The sequence below is a fragment of the Xiphophorus maculatus genome, chromosome 17, assembly GCF_002775205.1.
Source record: "Xiphophorus maculatus strain JP 163 A chromosome 17, X_maculatus-5.0-male, whole genome shotgun sequence".
NCBI classification, from domain to species: domain Eukaryota; kingdom Metazoa; phylum Chordata; class Actinopteri; order Cyprinodontiformes; family Poeciliidae; genus Xiphophorus; species Xiphophorus maculatus.
Window position 1 is genome coordinate 15,424,207 of NC_036459.1, and position 18,138 is coordinate 15,442,344.

Sequence of the window (18,138 nt, forward strand, 5' to 3'; positions counted from 1 at the left end):
GAAGAAGCTCAGAGGGTCTTCTTCTTTTACTTGCAAATAGCGCTGCAACAATTATATTAGTAATGGATTATTCTAAAAAAAAAAAAAAAAAAATTTGAGACATTCTGCAAGTTTTTCATTTAACCACTTAAGTTTTTTTTTAATACAATAATAGAAATACATAAAAACATGAACATAAACAAATAATTCAGTTGCTTTTCACTTAAGAAAATACTTATTTTCTTGCAACAATGTAGCACTCCTTTAGCAAACGCTTGAACCTCTGTAGCAAAGATTCATCTTTATCCCCCCCCAAAAAAAATCTCCTAACATCGTGTGAAAAGCTCAACCCTTTTTGCTTCACTTAACAACAATACAGTATAGAGACTAATCTGTTTATCAATTTATTATTTTAGAAAAACAGATTAATAATGTGATAGTAAATGTCTTAATAGGAGATTATCTCAGAATTTGAGCTGGGTGAAGCTAAAACTGCCACTAGTGGAGTTCTGGACATATTCACAGACTCAGAAGGTTTTTCATCTTAAATGTATATATTATTTTGCAGAGTGATGTTGTTTCAGTAAAATGCCTTTTTTTGAGTCTGTATACTCCACTTGGTGGTTAATGGATTACTAAAAAAGTTGACGACTGTCTCGGTGATCAATTAATCACGATTAATCGCTTTAGCTCTAGTCGTATAGAGCTTTTTGTTTTTAAATGATATATGTTTGTCCCAGGAGATTGAGCTGGACCTCCTGGCCACCATGCAGAACCTGCTGCGGCAGACCGATCAGCCCTCCACCTTCCTGCAGCCGCTTGGAAAACTCTTCGCCATCATTCACAAGAAGTTGCCCAGACAGGCTCTCACCACTGTTTACCAGGTATCCTTTAACAAATTCAGTGAAGTTTGGCTAGGAATACATTAACAACTTATTTATTTTTCTATTTATTGCCTTGTTTAGTCTTCATGTTGACGTCTGATATTGGTATATTGGTAACGTGTTCCTTTCTCTGCTGCCAGACTCTCTCAGATCTGGACCCTTCGCTCACGTACATCACAGATTTAGCAACAAAGGTGAGCTTTTCTACCCGTTATTGTGAGCTGAGGAGTATTGAAGTTGGTCTAAATGCTTAAACCTTTCCAGCTGAACGCGTTCGACAGCCGCCACCTGGATGAGATCTACTTTGACGTGCGGCTGACGGCTTTCCAAGAGGCGGCAAAGCGGGTCAAAGACATGCAAACTCTGGACCTGGACTACATCAGCATCCTCATATACAACTGCTTCCACACATATGAGGTTCGTGCGGCACATCTCTCAGTCTAAAGCTAAAATCACACTTTCTGTCACGATCGAGCTGGACACCGTTAAGCTGGACATGATTCTTTTATCCCTTAAATGCAGATCGGCGACATGTCGCTGGGAGACAACGCCACCCTGTGCGTGTCGGCAGTGATCAGCCAGGTGGCTGCCGTCGGTGCCGGGGTGCAGATCTACAGAGATCTTATACAACACACCATCCTGGACGCCGTCCACAAGGGGCTCCACAGCAAGACTGAGGTACAAGAACTCACATCCAGTTCATTTATTTAGTGGTTTTCAAGCTTTTTTAACAGAATGCTAAAAAAGTCAAATATGCATTTGGATTTAGTCCTCCTGAGATGGACATTTTAACCTGGATTGGACAGACTTCACCTATTAGGGTTACTTTTCAAGTCCTGACACAGATTCTCAATTTTATTTTGGTCTGGACTTTGACAAGACCATTCAAACTATTCAAAAATAGGACAGATTTGTGGCGGGCACAACAAATAGCTGTACTTAAGGCTGTGAATACGTTTGTGAAGCATTTCTCAACAGATATTTACTTATGTGTTTAATTCTCAACCATGGCGTTGATGTATTTTATACGGTTTGTCTAAAATACAAACTTGCTTCAAATCCCTGAAAATGGTTGAATTTCATTTAGGCGTTTCCAAGGATTGGAAAGTGCTTGATTTCTATATAAAGTCATTGAAAGTGCTTGATGTTCAAACTGTAATCTAACGTTTGATTTAAGTCTAAATTTTCACAGTCCTAATAAAAAATATACATTCTTTTTCTTTGTTTTGTTTTTTATCTTTAATGTACGGTGCTGGTGTTTGAAAATGCTTGGAAAGTGTTCAAATTTTACTGTGGGAAAAGTGTTCAAATCTTCATTTTGCTAAATTTTTCATCTTGTAATTGAGATAATCTTATACACTGCCTGGCCAAAAAAAAAGTCGCCACCTGGATTTAACTAAGCAAATAGGTACAAGCCTCCTATTGGATAAGTACTGCATAGGCGATTATCTTTCAGCTGGCAACAAGTTATTTAACCCCAGCTGATGCAATGAGTAACTCCTCATTTCTTAAACAACCATGGCAAAAGACACATCCTGTGGTCGTGGAAAAGACGTTAGTTTGTTTAAGAAGGGTCAAATCATTGGCATGCATCAAGCAGAGAAAACATCTAAGGAGATTGCAGAAACTACTAGAATTGGGTTAAGAACTGTCCAACGCATCATTGAAAACTGGAAGGATGGTGGGGAACCATCGTCTTCCAGGAAGAAATGTGGTCGGAAAAAAATCCTGAATGATCGTGATCGGCGATTACTTAAACGTTTGGTCAAATCAAATCGAAGAAAAACAACAGCAGAACTCAGGAGTATGTTTAATTGTGAACGCAAAAGCATTTCCACACGCACAACTTAAGGGGTTGGGATTGAACAGCTGTGTAGCCGTAAGAAAACCTCTAATCAGTAAGGCTAACCAGAAAAAAAGGCTTCAGTTTGCTAGGGAGCATAAAGATTGGACTCTGGAGGAATGGAAGAGGGTCATGTGGTCTGATGAGTCCAGATTTACCCTGTTCCAGAGTGATGGGCGCATCAGGGTAAGAAGAGAGGCAGGTGAAGTGATGCACCCATCATGTCTAGTGCCTACTGTACAAGCCTGTGGGGGCAGTGCTGTGATCTGGGGTTGCTGCAGTTGGTCAGGTCTAGGTTCAGCAACATTGTGTGCCCAAAGAATGAGATCAGCTGACTACCTGAATATACTGAATGACCAGGTTATTCCATCAATGGATTTTGTCTTCCCAAATGGAACGGGCATATTCCAAGATGACAATGCCAGGATTCATCGGGCTCACATTGTGAAAGAGTGGTTCAGGGAGCATGAGACATCTTCTTCACACATGGATTGGCCACCACAGAGTCCAGACCTTAACCCCATTGAGAAACTTTGGGATGTGCTGGAGAAGGCTTTGTGCAGTGGTCAGACTCTCCCATCATCAATACAAGATCCTGGTGAAAGATTAATGCAACACTGGATGGAAATAAATCTTGTGACACTGCAGAAGCTTATTGAAACAATGCCACAGCGAATGTGGGCTGTAATCAAAGCTAAAGGCGGTCCAACAAAATATTAGAGAGTGTGACCATTTTTTGGTGGCGACTTTTTTTTTGGCCAGGCAATGTATTATGTCATGCCTGGTGCCTCTTCTGCAGCTTTGGCCCTGAATCCAATCTCTCTCTCTGTGTATTTCTGTTTTGTTTTCCAGAGCGTCCAGCATGAATACACCTCCGTCCTGGCCTGTCTGGTGAAGAACTTCCCCACTAAGAAAGAGTTCAGAGACCTGGTGCAGCTGACGGACTACAACGACCCGGAGTCGGACTTCTTTGAGCACATGAAGCACATCCAGGTATTAGATGGACCTGTCCTCCTCCTGTATTTCCCACGTTTGGGCCATTTAACCGACCTGTGGGTGTGCGTTTCGCTCAGATCCACCGTCGAGCCCGCGCTCTGAGGAGGTTTGCCAAACAGCTGACCGAGGGCGCCGTGGCGATGACCCCGCGCTCGCTTCAGAACTACATCATGCCGTACGCCATGACCGCCCTGCTGGACGAGAAGATGCTGATGGTGATGGCAGGGAATAAACGAGATTTTCTTACAGGTTTTTTTTCTTCTTCTTAACATTCTCTTTCACTTTTCACGCCGCAGCATGAGAACATGACGTCCGCCTCGGTGGAGGTGGTGGGGGCGGTGTGCCGCAAGCTGACCTGGTCCAAATACCTGTACTACCTGAAGCACTTCGTCCACATCCTGCAGACGGGGCAGGCCGAGCAGAAACTGGCCGTCAGGTAGAGCTGGACGATTGGGAACTGTTTTATTTTTATTTTTTTGGCTCATTTCAGGGGATTTATTTGTTTGCTCCCTGTTGCAGTTTGCTGGTGACTGTGCTGGAGGCCTTCCATTTCGACCATCAGACCCTCAGCAGAGAGATGGAGGCTGCCAGAGCCAGAGAAGGTGAGAGGAGGAGCGGCAAAGATCCGTTCTGTAAACAGACTGGAGTGTTTTCTGGTCTGGAGGAGCATGGAGGAAGAGTTGGTACTTCTAGATGCACTTTGTTCCTGTTACTCAGCATCCATCCATCTGTCCATCCTTTTTTCGTCTATTCATCCATCGGCCCAGTCGTCCACCCATCCGTCCGTCCTTTTGTTCATCCATCCTTTCTTGTACATCGTCCATCCTTTTTTTCCCATCCATCCATCCATCCATTCCTTCCTCAGTACATTGTCTTTCAATCCAACTACCCATCAGTTTGTCCAGCATCCATCGATGTATTTCATCATTATTATTTAATCCAAAAACCACCTGGCATAATTTCTATTAAACCTTAATCTACCTGTTGTAATTCCATAGTGAAGTTTTTTTTGTTTTTTTTACATATATATATAAACGTCTCAACTATTTCTGCCCAGATGAGAGCGTTGCGATGGATGTCGAAGACGAGGCAGAGGCCAAAGAACTGGACGCCAGCGACGACGAAGAAGCCATGGAGACCGACGACAAGGCGGCTTCCGCCAGCGTCCCCATGGAAACCAAATCCGCTGCACAAGCGGTAACGTCAAGAATCTCAGCTAAGGCAGCTCCTACAGCGCCCCCTGTGTCCTGCGGCTTGCCCCAGAGCAGAGAGGAGCTGGAGTCCCTGATGGCTACCATCCACAAGATGGTGAACGACAGCGTGCTGCCCCGCCTCAACAAGTGCCTCACTGCAAAGGTAGAGAGCGGGAACTGGATAAGGAAACGCTCCCCAGCAGCAGCAGCAATGAAAGATTAGATTATTATTTCTTCCTTCAGGTGAAGCGTGATGAGGAGCACAAAGCGGTGAAGTCCAAAGATGTGAAGGATGAGGAGGTGGTGCGCATTCCCATCGCATTCGCCATGGTCAAGCTCATGCAGACTCTTCCTCCTCACATCATGGAGGCCAACCTCCCAGGGTAGGGTCAGATTTTTCCTTAAAATCGGAGAGGTTTTCTGACACGTGGGCGATTAATGGCGTCCGCTTTCTTCTTTTCCAGCATCTTGATCAAGGTTTGTGTCCTGCTGAGGAACCGCTTCCAGGAGATCCGCGACGTAGCGAGAGGAACACTGGTGAAGATCATGCAGACTCTGGGCTGCAGGTATCTGCAGTATCTGCTCAAAGAGATGCAGGGCGTTCTGGTCAAAGGCTACCAGGTAGGACAACACACAATGCATACAGATGTTAGTAATAGTTCTGTTTGTTACATTAAAGTAATTGATTTAGAGTTTGTGTGATTGACCAACACAAAGTGGCACATGATTGGGAAGTTATGAAAAGGATATATACTGTTTTTTTGTTTTTTTTTTACAAAATCACCAATAAGGCTATTTTGCTACAATCTCTTTTAGCTTTGCGTATCTAAAGATGGACATTTTTCCCGTTCTTCTCTGTGAAATAGCTCAAGCTCAACAAGATTGTACGTCAATTATAAAGTCATGCCACAGATTCTCAATTTCATTTAGGTCTGGACTTTGACTGGGACATTTTAGCACACAAATGTGCTTCGATGTGCAGACAATTTTGTCATTCCAGGTTTATTTAATCCTGTATGTTTTTTTGTTTTTTTTTACTTGCAGAATTTCTCTGTCAGGCAAAAGTTGGAGTCGCACTCAGACATTGTAATTGCGTTATGTGACACGAGGTGGTTGTGGCTACCGGAAACTAGCTGCTGATATATAGATGGAGTAAAATGAACATTGTTCTTTTATTCTATGAACTACTGACTACATGTCTCTGAAATTCCAAGCATAAATTTAGTACTTATTTGGATAAAATGAGAAATGGTCAGAATAATGAAAAAGATGCAGTGCTTTCAAACCTCAAATAATGCAAAAAAAAAAAATAAGAAAAGAGGGTCATATTCATTTAGAAATAACAATACTAATGTTTTACCTCAGGAAGAGTTCAGAAATCAATATTTGGTGGAATAACCAGGAGGTTTTCAATGGGGTTCAGTGCAGTGGTCTCTTCATTTTTGTATGCTGCTGTATGTAGCCTAGTTATGCTAATTGCTACTTAGCAACTAGCACAGCTAGATGTGTTTTTCTCCTAAATGAAATGTATATATATATATATATATATATATATATATATTTTGTACAGTTTTGACTTAATGCGCTAAATATGTTGGTTTTTCTTAAACAAATTGTCTTTTTTTTTTGTCTTAACGATAAATTGATTTCTAAATTAGTTGACAATTGCTTCAGCAATCGATTCATCACGATTAATGATTAATCATTTCGGTCCTAATCACGTTATCTCTGACCAGCTTGTACATGCTGTGAACATTGACGTTTATCGTTTTGTGGCCGAATGTGAAAAAGTTGTATATGAAATAAAGTCGACAAAATGACTTTTTGGTTTTTCTCTCGCCCGTTTCCCGCCCTCCATCCAATCAGATGCACGTGCTGACGTTCACAGTGTACCAGCTGCTGTCTGCCATCAGCCCGACGCTGAAGAGCGGAGACCTGGACCCCTGCATGAGCATGCTGATCGGAGTAAGAGCTTCACACCTCCAGATTCCACATAGAAGCTCTTCAGTTTTCTTCTTCTTCTTCTTCTTCTTCTCTCGCGTAAATGGCCGCTTTCGCCCTTTACCGGTCAGATTTTCAACAACGAGCTGTTCGGCTCCGTCGCCGAGGAGAAGGAAGTCAAGGGCATCGTTTCCAAGGTGATGGAGGCGCGACACAGCAAGAGCATGGACTCCTACGAGTTGCTGGCGCGCTTCTGCAGCAAGGAGAGCGTTACCAAGCTGGTCCTGCCGCTGAAGGAGGTGAGGGCGGATCCGAGGAGGAAGAGGCAGGATTTAGTGGTGGTCAGGGATTTAGTGGTGGTCAGGGTTCGTTCTGCTGCTGGAAATCCTTGAAAAGACTTGAATATCACACAGGTGTTTTCAAAGGTTTGGAAAGTGCTCGATTTGTGCATAAAGTCGTTGAAAGTGCTTAATATTCAAAGTGCTCAGTCTTGTAAAAAAAAAAAGTGCAATATAACGTTTGATCAGAAGCTTAAATTTGGATTTTATTTAACAAAATTAAACGTAAGAGACATTTTTTTTTAAAACTGTCTGAAATCAAATCAAATTTCTTGTTTGAGGTCAATTAGAATTCTAAAAGTTATTTTTATTTGCTAAATGCCAGAAAACATAGCAAGAAATTTTTTTAGTTTTTTTGTGACTTTCTTTGTTTATTGTGTTTAAGCATTTAATTTGAGCGGGAAGGTTAATTACCTTATTTATTATTCCTAATGGCTCAAAGACTTGATCTTTGTAACTGAACGAAAGGTTTGCTTATGTTTTTTACATTGAACAAATCGAATTGGGGTATTTTTTTATTTATTTTTAGCTAAATGTTTTTTCCTCACACCACTCATAAGTAAAAGTTGTATGAAAGAGACATTAAAAACATATTTTTATGTTGAATTTTAATTTACTTTATCCCTGCTGTAGAATCTACAGTGAAAAATGAATTGAACCGTTTTTTGTTGTTTCTTTTCTTTTTAGTTCACTTTTATGAACTAAAACCTAGCTGAAAAATGCTTGAATTTTACAGTGAGAAAAAGTGTTCAAACCCCCGGGTACAGCTGTAAAGTTGTTTTCTTTTCTTCTTTTTCTCCCTCCAGATCCTGGAGACCTCCTCTCGTCTGAAGGTGTGTAACCGTGTGGCGGCCGTGCTGCGGCGGCTGATCCTGGGTCTGCTGGAAAACAGCGGGATGAGCTCGCAGGACGTGCTGGTGCTGAGCCACGGCCTGGTCAGCGAGAGCCTGCCGCTGCTCACCAAGAGGGACCGGTAGGCCAGTCGCCGTCCTCCCCTTGCCCCTCCCGCTACCGCTAATACGCTCAAACCGACGCTGAAACGGCAGCGGCTGACTCGCTCTGCTGCTTTGTGTGTGTTTTTTCCAGAGAGAAAGCGTCGGCAGACCCGCCCCCTGACCCGAGGCTGCCCCCTCCCAGCTGCCTGCTGCTGCCTCCGACCCCAAAAAGAGGGGGGCAGAAAGCCCCCGTCAGCAGCCGCACAAACATGCACATCCTGGTCGACGCTGGACTCAAGGTGACCAAACCCACACAGCGGTCTGCACTGTTTGATCTACCGTCTTAAGCGACAAGTCATTAAATATTCCATATTTGAATCCTCCAGTTGCTCCACTTAAGTCTGAAGAAATCTAAAGTGAATTCATCCGAGGCGTCGGCTCTGGAGATGCTGGATCCCTTCATCCAGCTGCTGCTCCAGTGCCTCAACTCCATGCACGTGAAGGTACCAGCCTTCACCCCGTCACCGTGGTGACCTTTTTGTCGCTGCTGTTCAAATCCCGTCTGACGTGACGCGTCCTCCCCAGGTGATCACCGAGGCTCTGGTGGCGTTCACCTGGCTGCTGAGGTTCCCTCTGCCGGCCGTGAAGCAGAACGCCCAGCAGCTGACCAGGCAGCTCTTTGTCCTGCTGAAGGATTACTCCAAGGCCGGAGCGGCGCGGGGAGAGAACTACCAGCTGGTCCAGAACTGCTTCAAGGTAGAGAGAAATACAAGCTGTAGGAGAAATGCACATGAAATTATTTTGCTTACAGCTGCATCATAATCCATTTTATTTATTGCTTTTGGTTGTATTTTATTTAGAATGTTTTGGATGTCTCAAAACAACAACGTTATCGTTTATTGCGATAATTACTGGGACAATTTGTCGTCCAGCAAAACTGTCTTTCTGTCTTTCCCCGTGTCTTTGTTTCTTGCTCTCTTTCTTCCTGTCTCTCTTTGTTTTTGTCTTAGTCTGTCATTCTCTCAATCTATGCCTTTCTCTCTTTCTGTCTTCCTTTTTTTCTTTCTGTCTTTCTCTCTTTCTTGCTGTCTGCATTTCTCTTTTTCTCTGTTTCTGTCTCTCTCCCTCTCTCTTCTAGTATTTTTTTTCCACTTAAAAGGAGAGAGTGTCTGCCCACTGTCGCCACATTCTTGTCCCAGGAAGAGGAACTCATTGACTCGTCCAAATACGATTTTCCACTAATAAACTGTTTTTTTTGTTTTTTTTTACTCTTTCCCATATTGAATAACACTGACACTGAACTGATCTCTTTCTGCTGTGCAGGCCATGACCGTTCTCGTAAAGAACATCAAAAGTAACAAGATCTCTGAGACACAGCTGCAGGTGCTGCTGGGCTACGCCGAGGAGGACATCTACGACCAGTCGCGCCAAGCCACCGCCTTTGGCCTGCTCAAGGTAAGCGCCGCAGCTCGGGGTGTAACACGGTGTCGGGAAGCCGTCGGCCCCCCTCTCAGCCGTGTGTTTTCATGTGTCGGACCACTCCAGGCCATCCTGTCCAGGAAGCTCATCGTCCCAGAGATGGAGCAGGTGTTGAAGAAGGTGGCCAAGTTGTCCGTCACCGGGAGCAACACCATGATCAGAACTCACTGCCGACATGTAAGAACAAGCCGAGGTGTTTCTGAAGCAGAGGTTCGTGCTGGCGTCTGACCGTGTTTTTGTGCGGTGCAGATCTACCTGAAGTACCTGCTGGACTACCCTCTGGGGAAGAAGCTGAAGTTTCACCTGGACTTTGTGGTGGCCCAGCTGCAGTACGAGCAGGACACCGGCAGGGAGTCTGTGATAGAACTGCTGGCCTCCATCTTCCAGATGTTCCCTCAGGTTCAGATTGGATCCTTGTTTTCTCTCCAACACAATATTCCCGACAATTACAGATTTTTCGCGACTGTTTGAATAACATTCTGGTTTTATCCTTCAGAATCTGCTGGTGCTGTACAGCAGCCTGTTCTTTGCCCCGCTGGCTCTGATCGTCGTCAACGACGACTCGGTGCGCTGTAAGAAAATGGCCGCCATGGCCATTAAGACGCTGCTCGGCCAGCTGGACGTAGACCACCAGAACGTGCTGTACTCCTATGTCAACACCTGGCTCACTGCAGAAAAGGTGCTGAAGTATTCACACCTCTGAACTTTTCCACATTTAGTCCCAAATGTTTTTTTTTTGGTGTGTGGTCGAACCAATAAATCGACTCCGATTTTCTTCATTTTGAGAGATTGGATATCGGCTGAAACCAAATATAAAAAGACACACACTGTATGGAGTTAAGTGTGATTAAGCCTCTCTTGTTTCAGATCAAAATTACCCAAATTATTTCTATTTTCTAAATGCCAGAAAACTTGGTAGCTTCTCTAGAATTCATAAGTTTACCTAAGTTTGGTCAGAATCAGGGATAAATGTGCTTTAAACAAAATTGACCAAAATTGGAATCGGCAGGTTAGGCTCTTTAAAAATCGGTGATTGGCCAGAAAACCTCAATCGGTCCATTCCTAGAATTTACATAATTGAGCAACTCATTGTTGTGCTCAGTTTTCTTCTTTTTGGGTGAATATAAATGCGCACAATTCTCATAAGCCAAAGATTTTACATCCCACTTCACAATTATTCCCTACTTTGTGTTGATTTATTACCTAAAAACCCCAATAAAGTACAGTAATTTGTAGCTTTAGTGCGACAGGAGTGGAAAAGGTTACGGATTATTGATAACTATGAGATTTGAAGACTTTCCGGTTAATTGTCACATCCTTTTTAAAAGCCATGTCGATGTTTTCTTCTTCAGGCCACGCTGCGGCGCGTCGGTGCTCAGGTTTGCGGCTTGTTTGTGGAAGTGGAGGAGGAGAAATTCTCCAGTCGGTTGGACAACCTACTGCCTCTGCTGGAGAAAGAGATCCACCCTGACGCCTATGAAGATGTGAGTAAACATACAACAGGAAGTCGGTGCTTCCTTAAAAAGTCTTACATTTATTTTTAAAAAGTGATTTAATCACAGGTCTTAAATTTTGTTTTCACAGGACTAATTAATCCCGCATATTCTGTGTATTTTTTTTTCTCGTGGTACATTTCTGTCAGGCAAAAGTTTTAAGTCGCACTCAGACGTTTTCAGTTCATTCTGTGATTTGAGACGGCTAACATACACTTGCCAACTAGCTAGCCAAATTTGTACGTTTCCATGGAGACATAGTTCTTAAATTCCATTCATAATGGTCTTAAAAAGTCCTAATTTTGAGTTGGTGGAACACTGTAGAAGCAAATTCAACTTAGAAAAGGATGGAAGAATTGTAAAGGATCTTCACGTCTTCCCCTCAGATTGATGAGGTTGAGGAGGAGAAAGGAGCTGACCGGCTGCTGTTCAGTTATCTCACCCTCATCTCCAAATTAAACAAACACTGCGGCTTGCTGGAGCTCAGGAAGCCTCGCGACACGCTCCTTCACATCTGGGGTAAGCACGTTATAGACGCGCCACCCTCTCTCCAAACGAGCTCGCCCTTGAACGCCCCTCAAACCCTTCTCAGGTCACGTGGAAGCCCACCTGCGGCACCCTCACTGCTGGGTGTGGCTCACCGCCTCGCAGCTCTTCGGTCAGCTCTTCGCCGCTCAGCCGGCCGAGCAGTTGGTCGCCGTTTGGAGGGGAAGGAAGGGAGACGCCTCGTCTCACCCGGCGGCTGTAGACTTCATCACCAACAACCTGGACAAGAAGGTGAGCCCAACATCACTTTGTTGGCTTTGCATCCGTCTTAAACAGTGTTTCCCAACCCTGGTCCTCAAGGCACACTGTCCTGCATGTTTTAGAGGTTTCCCAAACGCCTGTTAATCAGTCATCAATTGAAATCAGCTGGACTGAAGCAAGGAAATACCTAAAACATGCAGGGCAGTGTACCTTGAGGACCAGGGTTGGGAAACACTGGTCTTAAACTCCTGCGTCTCACTTCCGCTTTTCTTCTATTTCCAGATGAGAGAGTTGGCTCTGAGCTTCTGCAGCCAGCTGCAATCCAAGTTCCTGGACACGGCGTCGGGGGAGCAGGTACATAGATACACCTGAAACGTCAAGTTTAACTTCCTCAGTTCTGGTTTATAAATGTCCGACTTCCTGTTTACAGGTGATCAAAAACCTCCTCTTTGTTGGAAAGGTGATTTACCTCATCTCCCCAGAGTCTCACATCACCTCTCTGGAAGATGGGAAAAATGAGATGGAAAATGGAGAGGATGGCGATCACAAAGAAGAACAGGAAGTGGAGGAGGAGGAAGAGGTTGATGATGAAAAAGACAACAGGCCCCCTTCTTTGCTGTGGCTCATGAAGAAGCTGTCTCTGATGGCGAAGAGAGAAGCAGCATACGCTCCTAAGGTTCCTCTCAAGGTGAGCAGATCGTCAGGTTCATCTTCAGCGTCAATTTTCATTTTTGGCCACAGATTATCTCGAGATTATCAATAAATGTCAGTAATATAATTTTTAAAAAATATATATTTAAAATATCTTCCAGTTCCATTGTTAAGTGTCCTTTACAAAATTAAAGTTTATCAGTCACTGAGAGGATGAACTTGCATTATTATGACATTATCAATATATTAGATGAATGTTATCGTTTAACGCAATAATTACTGGGACAATTTATTGTTCTGCAAAACATAGTTACAAAAAATGTTTTTCTTTTTTTTTTTATCATCTTTGTCATAGTTGTACCTCAAAATATCGCAATTAAAATCCTAAGTCCATATCTCCCACCCCAAGTCACACACTATCCCAATAAAAACATTAAATTATACAAAGATGAATAATAAAATCAACACGTGTTTACTAAAAAAAAACATACAAAATCCAAGCAACCATATGGCTACATGTAAAGGCCTCTGCTGATGCAAAGCAGGCCTACATCATGATGCTGCCACCACTGTAGGGAGGGTGTTTATGATTGGACAAAATGTGAAAATAGTTGAAGGACTTTGAATAGTGTGACATTTTATCACCTCATACCTCTTCTCTCTGCTTTTTCCAACAGAGAACGTGTGTGTTTAAGTTCCTGGGAGCCACAGCAGTGGACCTGGGGAAGGAACGCCTTGGCCCCTACCTCACCACCATCATCACTCCTCTGTACAGAGAGCTGGACAGCACATATGCTGAGCAAGGTCTCCGTCTGACTGGCAAAGAGTAAACGAAAAATACAAGAAAGGTAGTCTTGGTAGATTTAAATCCATATTTCTCCATTCTATCCAGATCCAACCTTGAAGAACTTGGCGCAGGAGCTGATTGAGCTGGTGAAGAAGCAGGTGGGGCTGGAGAGATTCTCCCTGGCTTTCTCCGCCGTCCAGAAGGAGTTCTCACAGAGGCGAGCGGCTCGCAAGAGACACAGAGCCATGCAGGTATGGTGAGCGCCAGACCCAAGATGTATAAGGTTTCACCCGTACGTCGTGTTTTAATGTTTGCTCTCCACCACGCAGGCGGTGGCCAACCCAGACATCGCTGCTAAGAAGAAACTTAAGAAGCACAAGAAAAAAATTGAAGCCAAGAAGAGAAAAATCGAGATCCTCCGGCCTGGTTATAAAGCCAAGAAGCATCGCAGTCATGCGCTCAAAGACCTGGCTATGGTGCAGTGAGTCATACACATAGGACTGAAATCTGACTCCAAGCAGGTCTAGCTGGGATCTGGTATGGCCTGCTGCGTTCTTAGATCTTCTGTTGTTCCAGTGTGACCGATGCCCTGCAGCCTTATCACATGGAATCATGTAAATAATAGATCAAAGACAATTTTATTTTGCCGCTGTGGATCAATGACGGGATTGTCATAATCTTAGGTTTTTGTAAAAGAGAAATAAACCAACATGTTTACAGAGCACAGTGGAATTCATTCTCAGAGCAGACATTACTTAGATCTGTTTAATAGAAGATAAGATTAATTATGTCAACCAAAAACTGGTTGTTCGAGCTGCTTTAGTTGTTCCGAAATGCATCATTTCCCCTTATATGTTCAGGAAGTGGGTTGGGATTGAGGAACCACTGCGCCTCTAGTGGTCATTCAACCAACTGCAATTTTCAGCTTTGATCTTCACAGGATGTCTGCACGGCGTTAAAAAGTCTTAAATTCATTAAATTGTAAGTTGGCCTTAAATATATAAATTCAAGGTATAGGGTTTTGTCGCGGCAGGAGTATTTAATCTTGTTTGTGTAGTTTTTTTTATTCTTGCGGAACTTTTCTGTTCCGTGTGAGTCGCGCGCGGTTGAGGCCACCGCTACCTAGCCATGCTAGCTAGCTTTTCTGCGTCATCATGGGTAAGTACAAGTTTGTTGAACGTCGACGTTTGTTTTTGCCACCGGCTGACTTCTGCCGCCAACCCGCACAAGGTTATGTACGTTCTGTGCCAAAGAAAACAAATTTACCTGAGTACTACCGGGGTTAAGGCGTGAGAAGCACAAAGCCCTGCTTCCAAAATGTCCGTTTTGGGACGCTTGATTGCAGCAGTGTCTCCCAACACTAAGCTATATTTATACATTTTTCGGTTTTAAATTGAGTTGCTTAAACCTGCTATCCTATTTGGATAATAGGTTATCCTATTAATTATTAGGAATAAATATAAAGTTTCAATATTGATACAATAACTGACTTCATTCTTTACTTAGAATCAATTTTACTGTACAAGCAGGTATAAATATGCAACCATAAAACTTTGAGCATACAGTTAGTGTTCAATAACTAATTAACTAAATATGCCAAAGCTGCACTCAAAAGATTCCAACCGCTAGAATAATTGAAACAAATCAATAGGAAGAAGAAAAAACAGAAATCCATAACAAAGCAGACAGCCCAGGCTGCAGTAACACTTGGCTAAAAGACCGACTCCAGAAACATAAGCCATGTTTATTGTGTGCCGCTTTATCTCCCCCTGGTGGATCTTCTTGTCACTGACATTGGAGCTCATTAAATCCAAATGACAGGAGTTGATTCTTGAGGTTGTGTCATGTGACACGGATTTACTTTAAAAATATCTGTGCTGACTCCAGATGTTACTGCAGCCTTCTCTTCTCAGTCCCAGGCTTAAAAGGCGTTAGGCGTTGGGAGGACTTGGTCAAGGCTTTATGTGGGTGTATGACTAGAGGAGGAGTGCAATCACTGGTCCAAAGAAAAATAGGGGAATGAGTAAGGGTCAGTAAAAAAAAGGCTTCAAAGCGAGGGGGTCAAAGTTTAGGAGTATATACAGGATGGGACTCCTCCTCTTACTGCCGACTTTTCAGGGCATCCACCAACCTACGGGCAGAGACAAAGCAAATATAATTCAACCTGAGTAAACAGTTGAGTCAATACAAGTTGGTCCTGCTTAGCCAGATATACGTCTACACAAACAGAAGCTAGCTCTGGAAATGTAGCTTACCACTCCATAGCCTCATCCAGGCCTGTTCCTTTGGTGGCTGAGGTCTTGAAGATCTGCCACTTCCTGTCTTTGAGGGCAGGAAGGCCCAGAGCGTTGGCCACTTCAGTCGGCGTCATTGCCTGGTCCATGTCCTGTTTGTTGGCGAACACCACCAGAATGGCTTTCTTTAACTCTTCTTCCTGCAAACAATCACAGACAACACCTCATAACTACATAATGAGCTTTAACAGTGTGTCTGCGCATCCTTAAAGACTCTTAAATATTTGTATAAAACAAACAAAAATGTCTTGTTTTTTTATTAAAAAAAGCAAATTGGGCTTAAATTTTGTCATGGCATCTCATGGGGGTTTTTTCTAACAGAATTTTTCAGTCAGGCAAAGGTTGGAATCATAAGCAGACATCTTTACTGTATTCTGTGACTCTAAACAGTTGATGCTACCGGTAATTATAAGCTAATACACCCTTGCTAGCTTTTCTTTTTTTCATCTGTCTTGGGTAAGTGCAAATATATTGTTAGTTTCCTGGATGGCGATAATTTTTTAATTTACTTGAATTGTATGGGGGGGAAAAAAATTAAGCTTGGTACTATAAGGTTAAGAGTCATATGCAGGGTGAGAAGCAGCAAGCTGCTGCTTTGTGGCTGCTAAAAGCCACAAACAGGCCCCAGAAATGTCAGCTTTTTCTATGCTTTATTAAAATATAACAGGATACCCTAACCACTCCCTAAATTTCATTCAACCTGGCATTAAAAAGTCTTAAATTTGACTTACTAAAACCTGCAGCTACCCTCTTTATTGAAACTAACTGAAAACTATAACCGATATCAGCAAGAAATCCTGCTTTTCATCTCATCCTGTTAAGAATAAGGATTTGATGAATATAAAGAAAAAAATCTATTGTGTTGCAAAATGTTCTTACTTAACAAAAGTACAGAACCTTACAAAAGTATTACATAATACAAAAAAACTAAAGGTGAGCTGGTTTGTTCAGTCTGGAGGAACTTGAACAATTTTAGCAAAAATAAAATGATTGAAATGTTCAATTTGTGCGTTCTTGGCCTTTAATGTGAGAAATTTAAAGTGGTGCGGATACTTTTATAAGGCACTATAATTCTAATGGCAAAGATTTTGGGTAGCTCGTGGCTATGTTTACCTCCAACATGGCCACCAGCTCTGACTTGGAGATGCCCATCCTGTCACGGTCGCTGCTGTCGACCACATAGATCACAGCATCTGTGTTTGAATAATAGCACCGCCAGTAGGGTCTGGAGAGGAGAGAGATATTAGAGGGTGACAGAACTTGTTATTGATGGGAAAAATAAATATGAATCAAATGCAAAGCTTCATAATCTCTACTCTTCAACCACATGCATATTTCCAGTAGCTTCCCACATACCTGATGCTGGTCTGTCCTCCCAGATCCCACACCTGGAATTTCAGGTTCTTGTATGTGACTGTCTCAACATTGAAACCAATAGCTGCAGAGGGATGGAGAGGGAATGTAAGTTATCAGCGCTTTGTAATCTGACAGTGCTGCGCACACTGCGTTTCTAAAAATCAATTGCCTGGGAAAACTTCATCAGAAATAGATGGCTTAATGTCTAGCAGAACTAATTTACCTTCAGGGTGTCACATATAAGCGGAAATCATGACTGCGATGATATAACTATAAACCAGTAAAACATGACTCTCCAGCAATAGAAAATGCTTGCCACAGGGTCATTTATGAGTGTGTCCATTACAAGAATCAAAATTTGAACGCTAAATTTAGGCACAGGGACATAGGAAGGAGCAGTACACACTAGGAATCGTGGTGACCACTTCTCCAACCTGCAGCCTGTACAGAATGGTGGTTTTCCCTGCACCGTCCAAGCCCAGGATCAAAATCCTCATCTCCCTGGTGCCAAACAGGCCAGAAAAGAGACTGGAGAAGAAACCCCCTGGAGAGAAAACACACAGCACATACGGAACTTTGATGAATTCAGTTCTGAGTTAGCTGACTTATTTATTTTTTTAAACAGTTGAATACAATTAAAAAAAAAATACATCAGACGTATTTATCACGAATACAAGCCCTTTTTTAAAATTGTTTTTCCACAAGACTCCATCGTTCACGTTTATCGAGCTAGCGCAGGTTAACTCCCCGGTTGGTGACAGCTTTATGATTTTAAGACATAATGTCGTGCTTTATTACTCTCACTGAAAGCTTCTGGGTAGGAAGGCCAGAATATAAGCTAAACACCGCAAAGAAAACCCGTTAACATCAAAGCAACACAATAAAATGAACACTATAAACAACTAGCCATTAGCATTAGCTAAGCAGGCTGACATCAGCTGCACCTCGCGCTAAAGCACGGAAGCAGAACGAGAACGCAGATGTAGCTCTGTTGAATATGTTGTATGTATAATTTCCAATGTATGCTGTTGAAAAATATCTAATTTAGTAAAAGAACAACTGAATTACGGACCCATTTCGCCAAAATGTCGTTCCTCGAATTATCAATGTGCAGTTGTCAGGTTGGTTCCGTCTGGCTGACGTGTCGCTGGAAGACATCATCAACTCTCGCGTGGATTCGCTCGCAACAATCGTCACATACCCACAGCGACATTTTTTATTT

At 42.9% G+C, this 18,138-nt stretch overlaps 2 protein-coding genes across 3 annotated transcripts in view; one reads left to right on the top strand and one right to left on the bottom strand.

Annotated features, from left to right (window-relative positions):
• utp20 (UTP20, small subunit processome component) overlaps positions 1–15,300 on the top strand; it is a 34,337-nt gene extending 19,037 nt beyond the window's left edge. For both annotated transcript variants that reach the window (XM_023350612.1, XM_023350613.1), the window contains exons 33-61: positions 720–863; positions 1,004–1,057; positions 1,128–1,280; positions 1,386–1,541; positions 3,559–3,699; positions 3,780–3,917; positions 3,999–4,138; positions 4,222–4,304; positions 4,760–5,058; positions 5,139–5,278; positions 5,360–5,516; positions 6,762–6,860; positions 6,968–7,135; positions 7,981–8,147; positions 8,261–8,408; positions 8,496–8,612; positions 8,695–8,865; positions 9,433–9,564; positions 9,655–9,765; positions 9,838–9,987; positions 10,085–10,267; positions 10,941–11,072; positions 11,468–11,600; positions 11,674–11,858; positions 12,111–12,182; positions 12,259–12,516; positions 13,157–13,283; positions 13,372–13,517; positions 13,596–15,300. In XM_023350612.1, the coding sequence (XP_023206380.1) occupies positions 720–863; positions 1,004–1,057; positions 1,128–1,280; positions 1,386–1,541; positions 3,559–3,699; positions 3,780–3,917; positions 3,999–4,138; positions 4,222–4,304; positions 4,760–5,058; positions 5,139–5,278; positions 5,360–5,516; positions 6,762–6,860; positions 6,968–7,135; positions 7,981–8,147; positions 8,261–8,408; positions 8,496–8,612; positions 8,695–8,865; positions 9,433–9,564; positions 9,655–9,765; positions 9,838–9,987; positions 10,085–10,267; positions 10,941–11,072; positions 11,468–11,600; positions 11,674–11,858; positions 12,111–12,182; positions 12,259–12,516; positions 13,157–13,283; positions 13,372–13,517; positions 13,596–13,751 (4,260 nt within the window). In that variant the 3' untranslated portion in view covers positions 13,752–15,300. The remainder of the gene's footprint in view (positions 1–719; positions 864–1,003; positions 1,058–1,127; positions 1,281–1,385; positions 1,542–3,558; positions 3,700–3,779; positions 3,918–3,998; positions 4,139–4,221; positions 4,305–4,759; positions 5,059–5,138; positions 5,279–5,359; positions 5,517–6,761; positions 6,861–6,967; positions 7,136–7,980; positions 8,148–8,260; positions 8,409–8,495; positions 8,613–8,694; positions 8,866–9,432; positions 9,565–9,654; positions 9,766–9,837; positions 9,988–10,084; positions 10,268–10,940; positions 11,073–11,467; positions 11,601–11,673; positions 11,859–12,110; positions 12,183–12,258; positions 12,517–13,156; positions 13,284–13,371; positions 13,518–13,595) is intronic.
• arl1 (ADP ribosylation factor like GTPase 1) lies at positions 14,991–18,082 on the bottom strand. Its single transcript, XM_005816689.3, has 6 exons — positions 17,989–18,082; positions 17,323–17,460; positions 16,917–16,998; positions 16,674–16,785; positions 15,522–15,700; positions 14,991–15,397 (listed from the first exon to the last, which is right to left on the bottom strand). The coding sequence occupies exons 1-6, from the start codon at positions 17,990–17,992 to the stop codon at positions 15,367–15,369; spliced, it is 546 nt and encodes a 181-aa protein (XP_005816746.1). The 5' UTR covers positions 17,993–18,082; the 3' UTR covers positions 14,991–15,366.
• Positions 18,083–18,138: the final 56 nt, after the last annotated feature.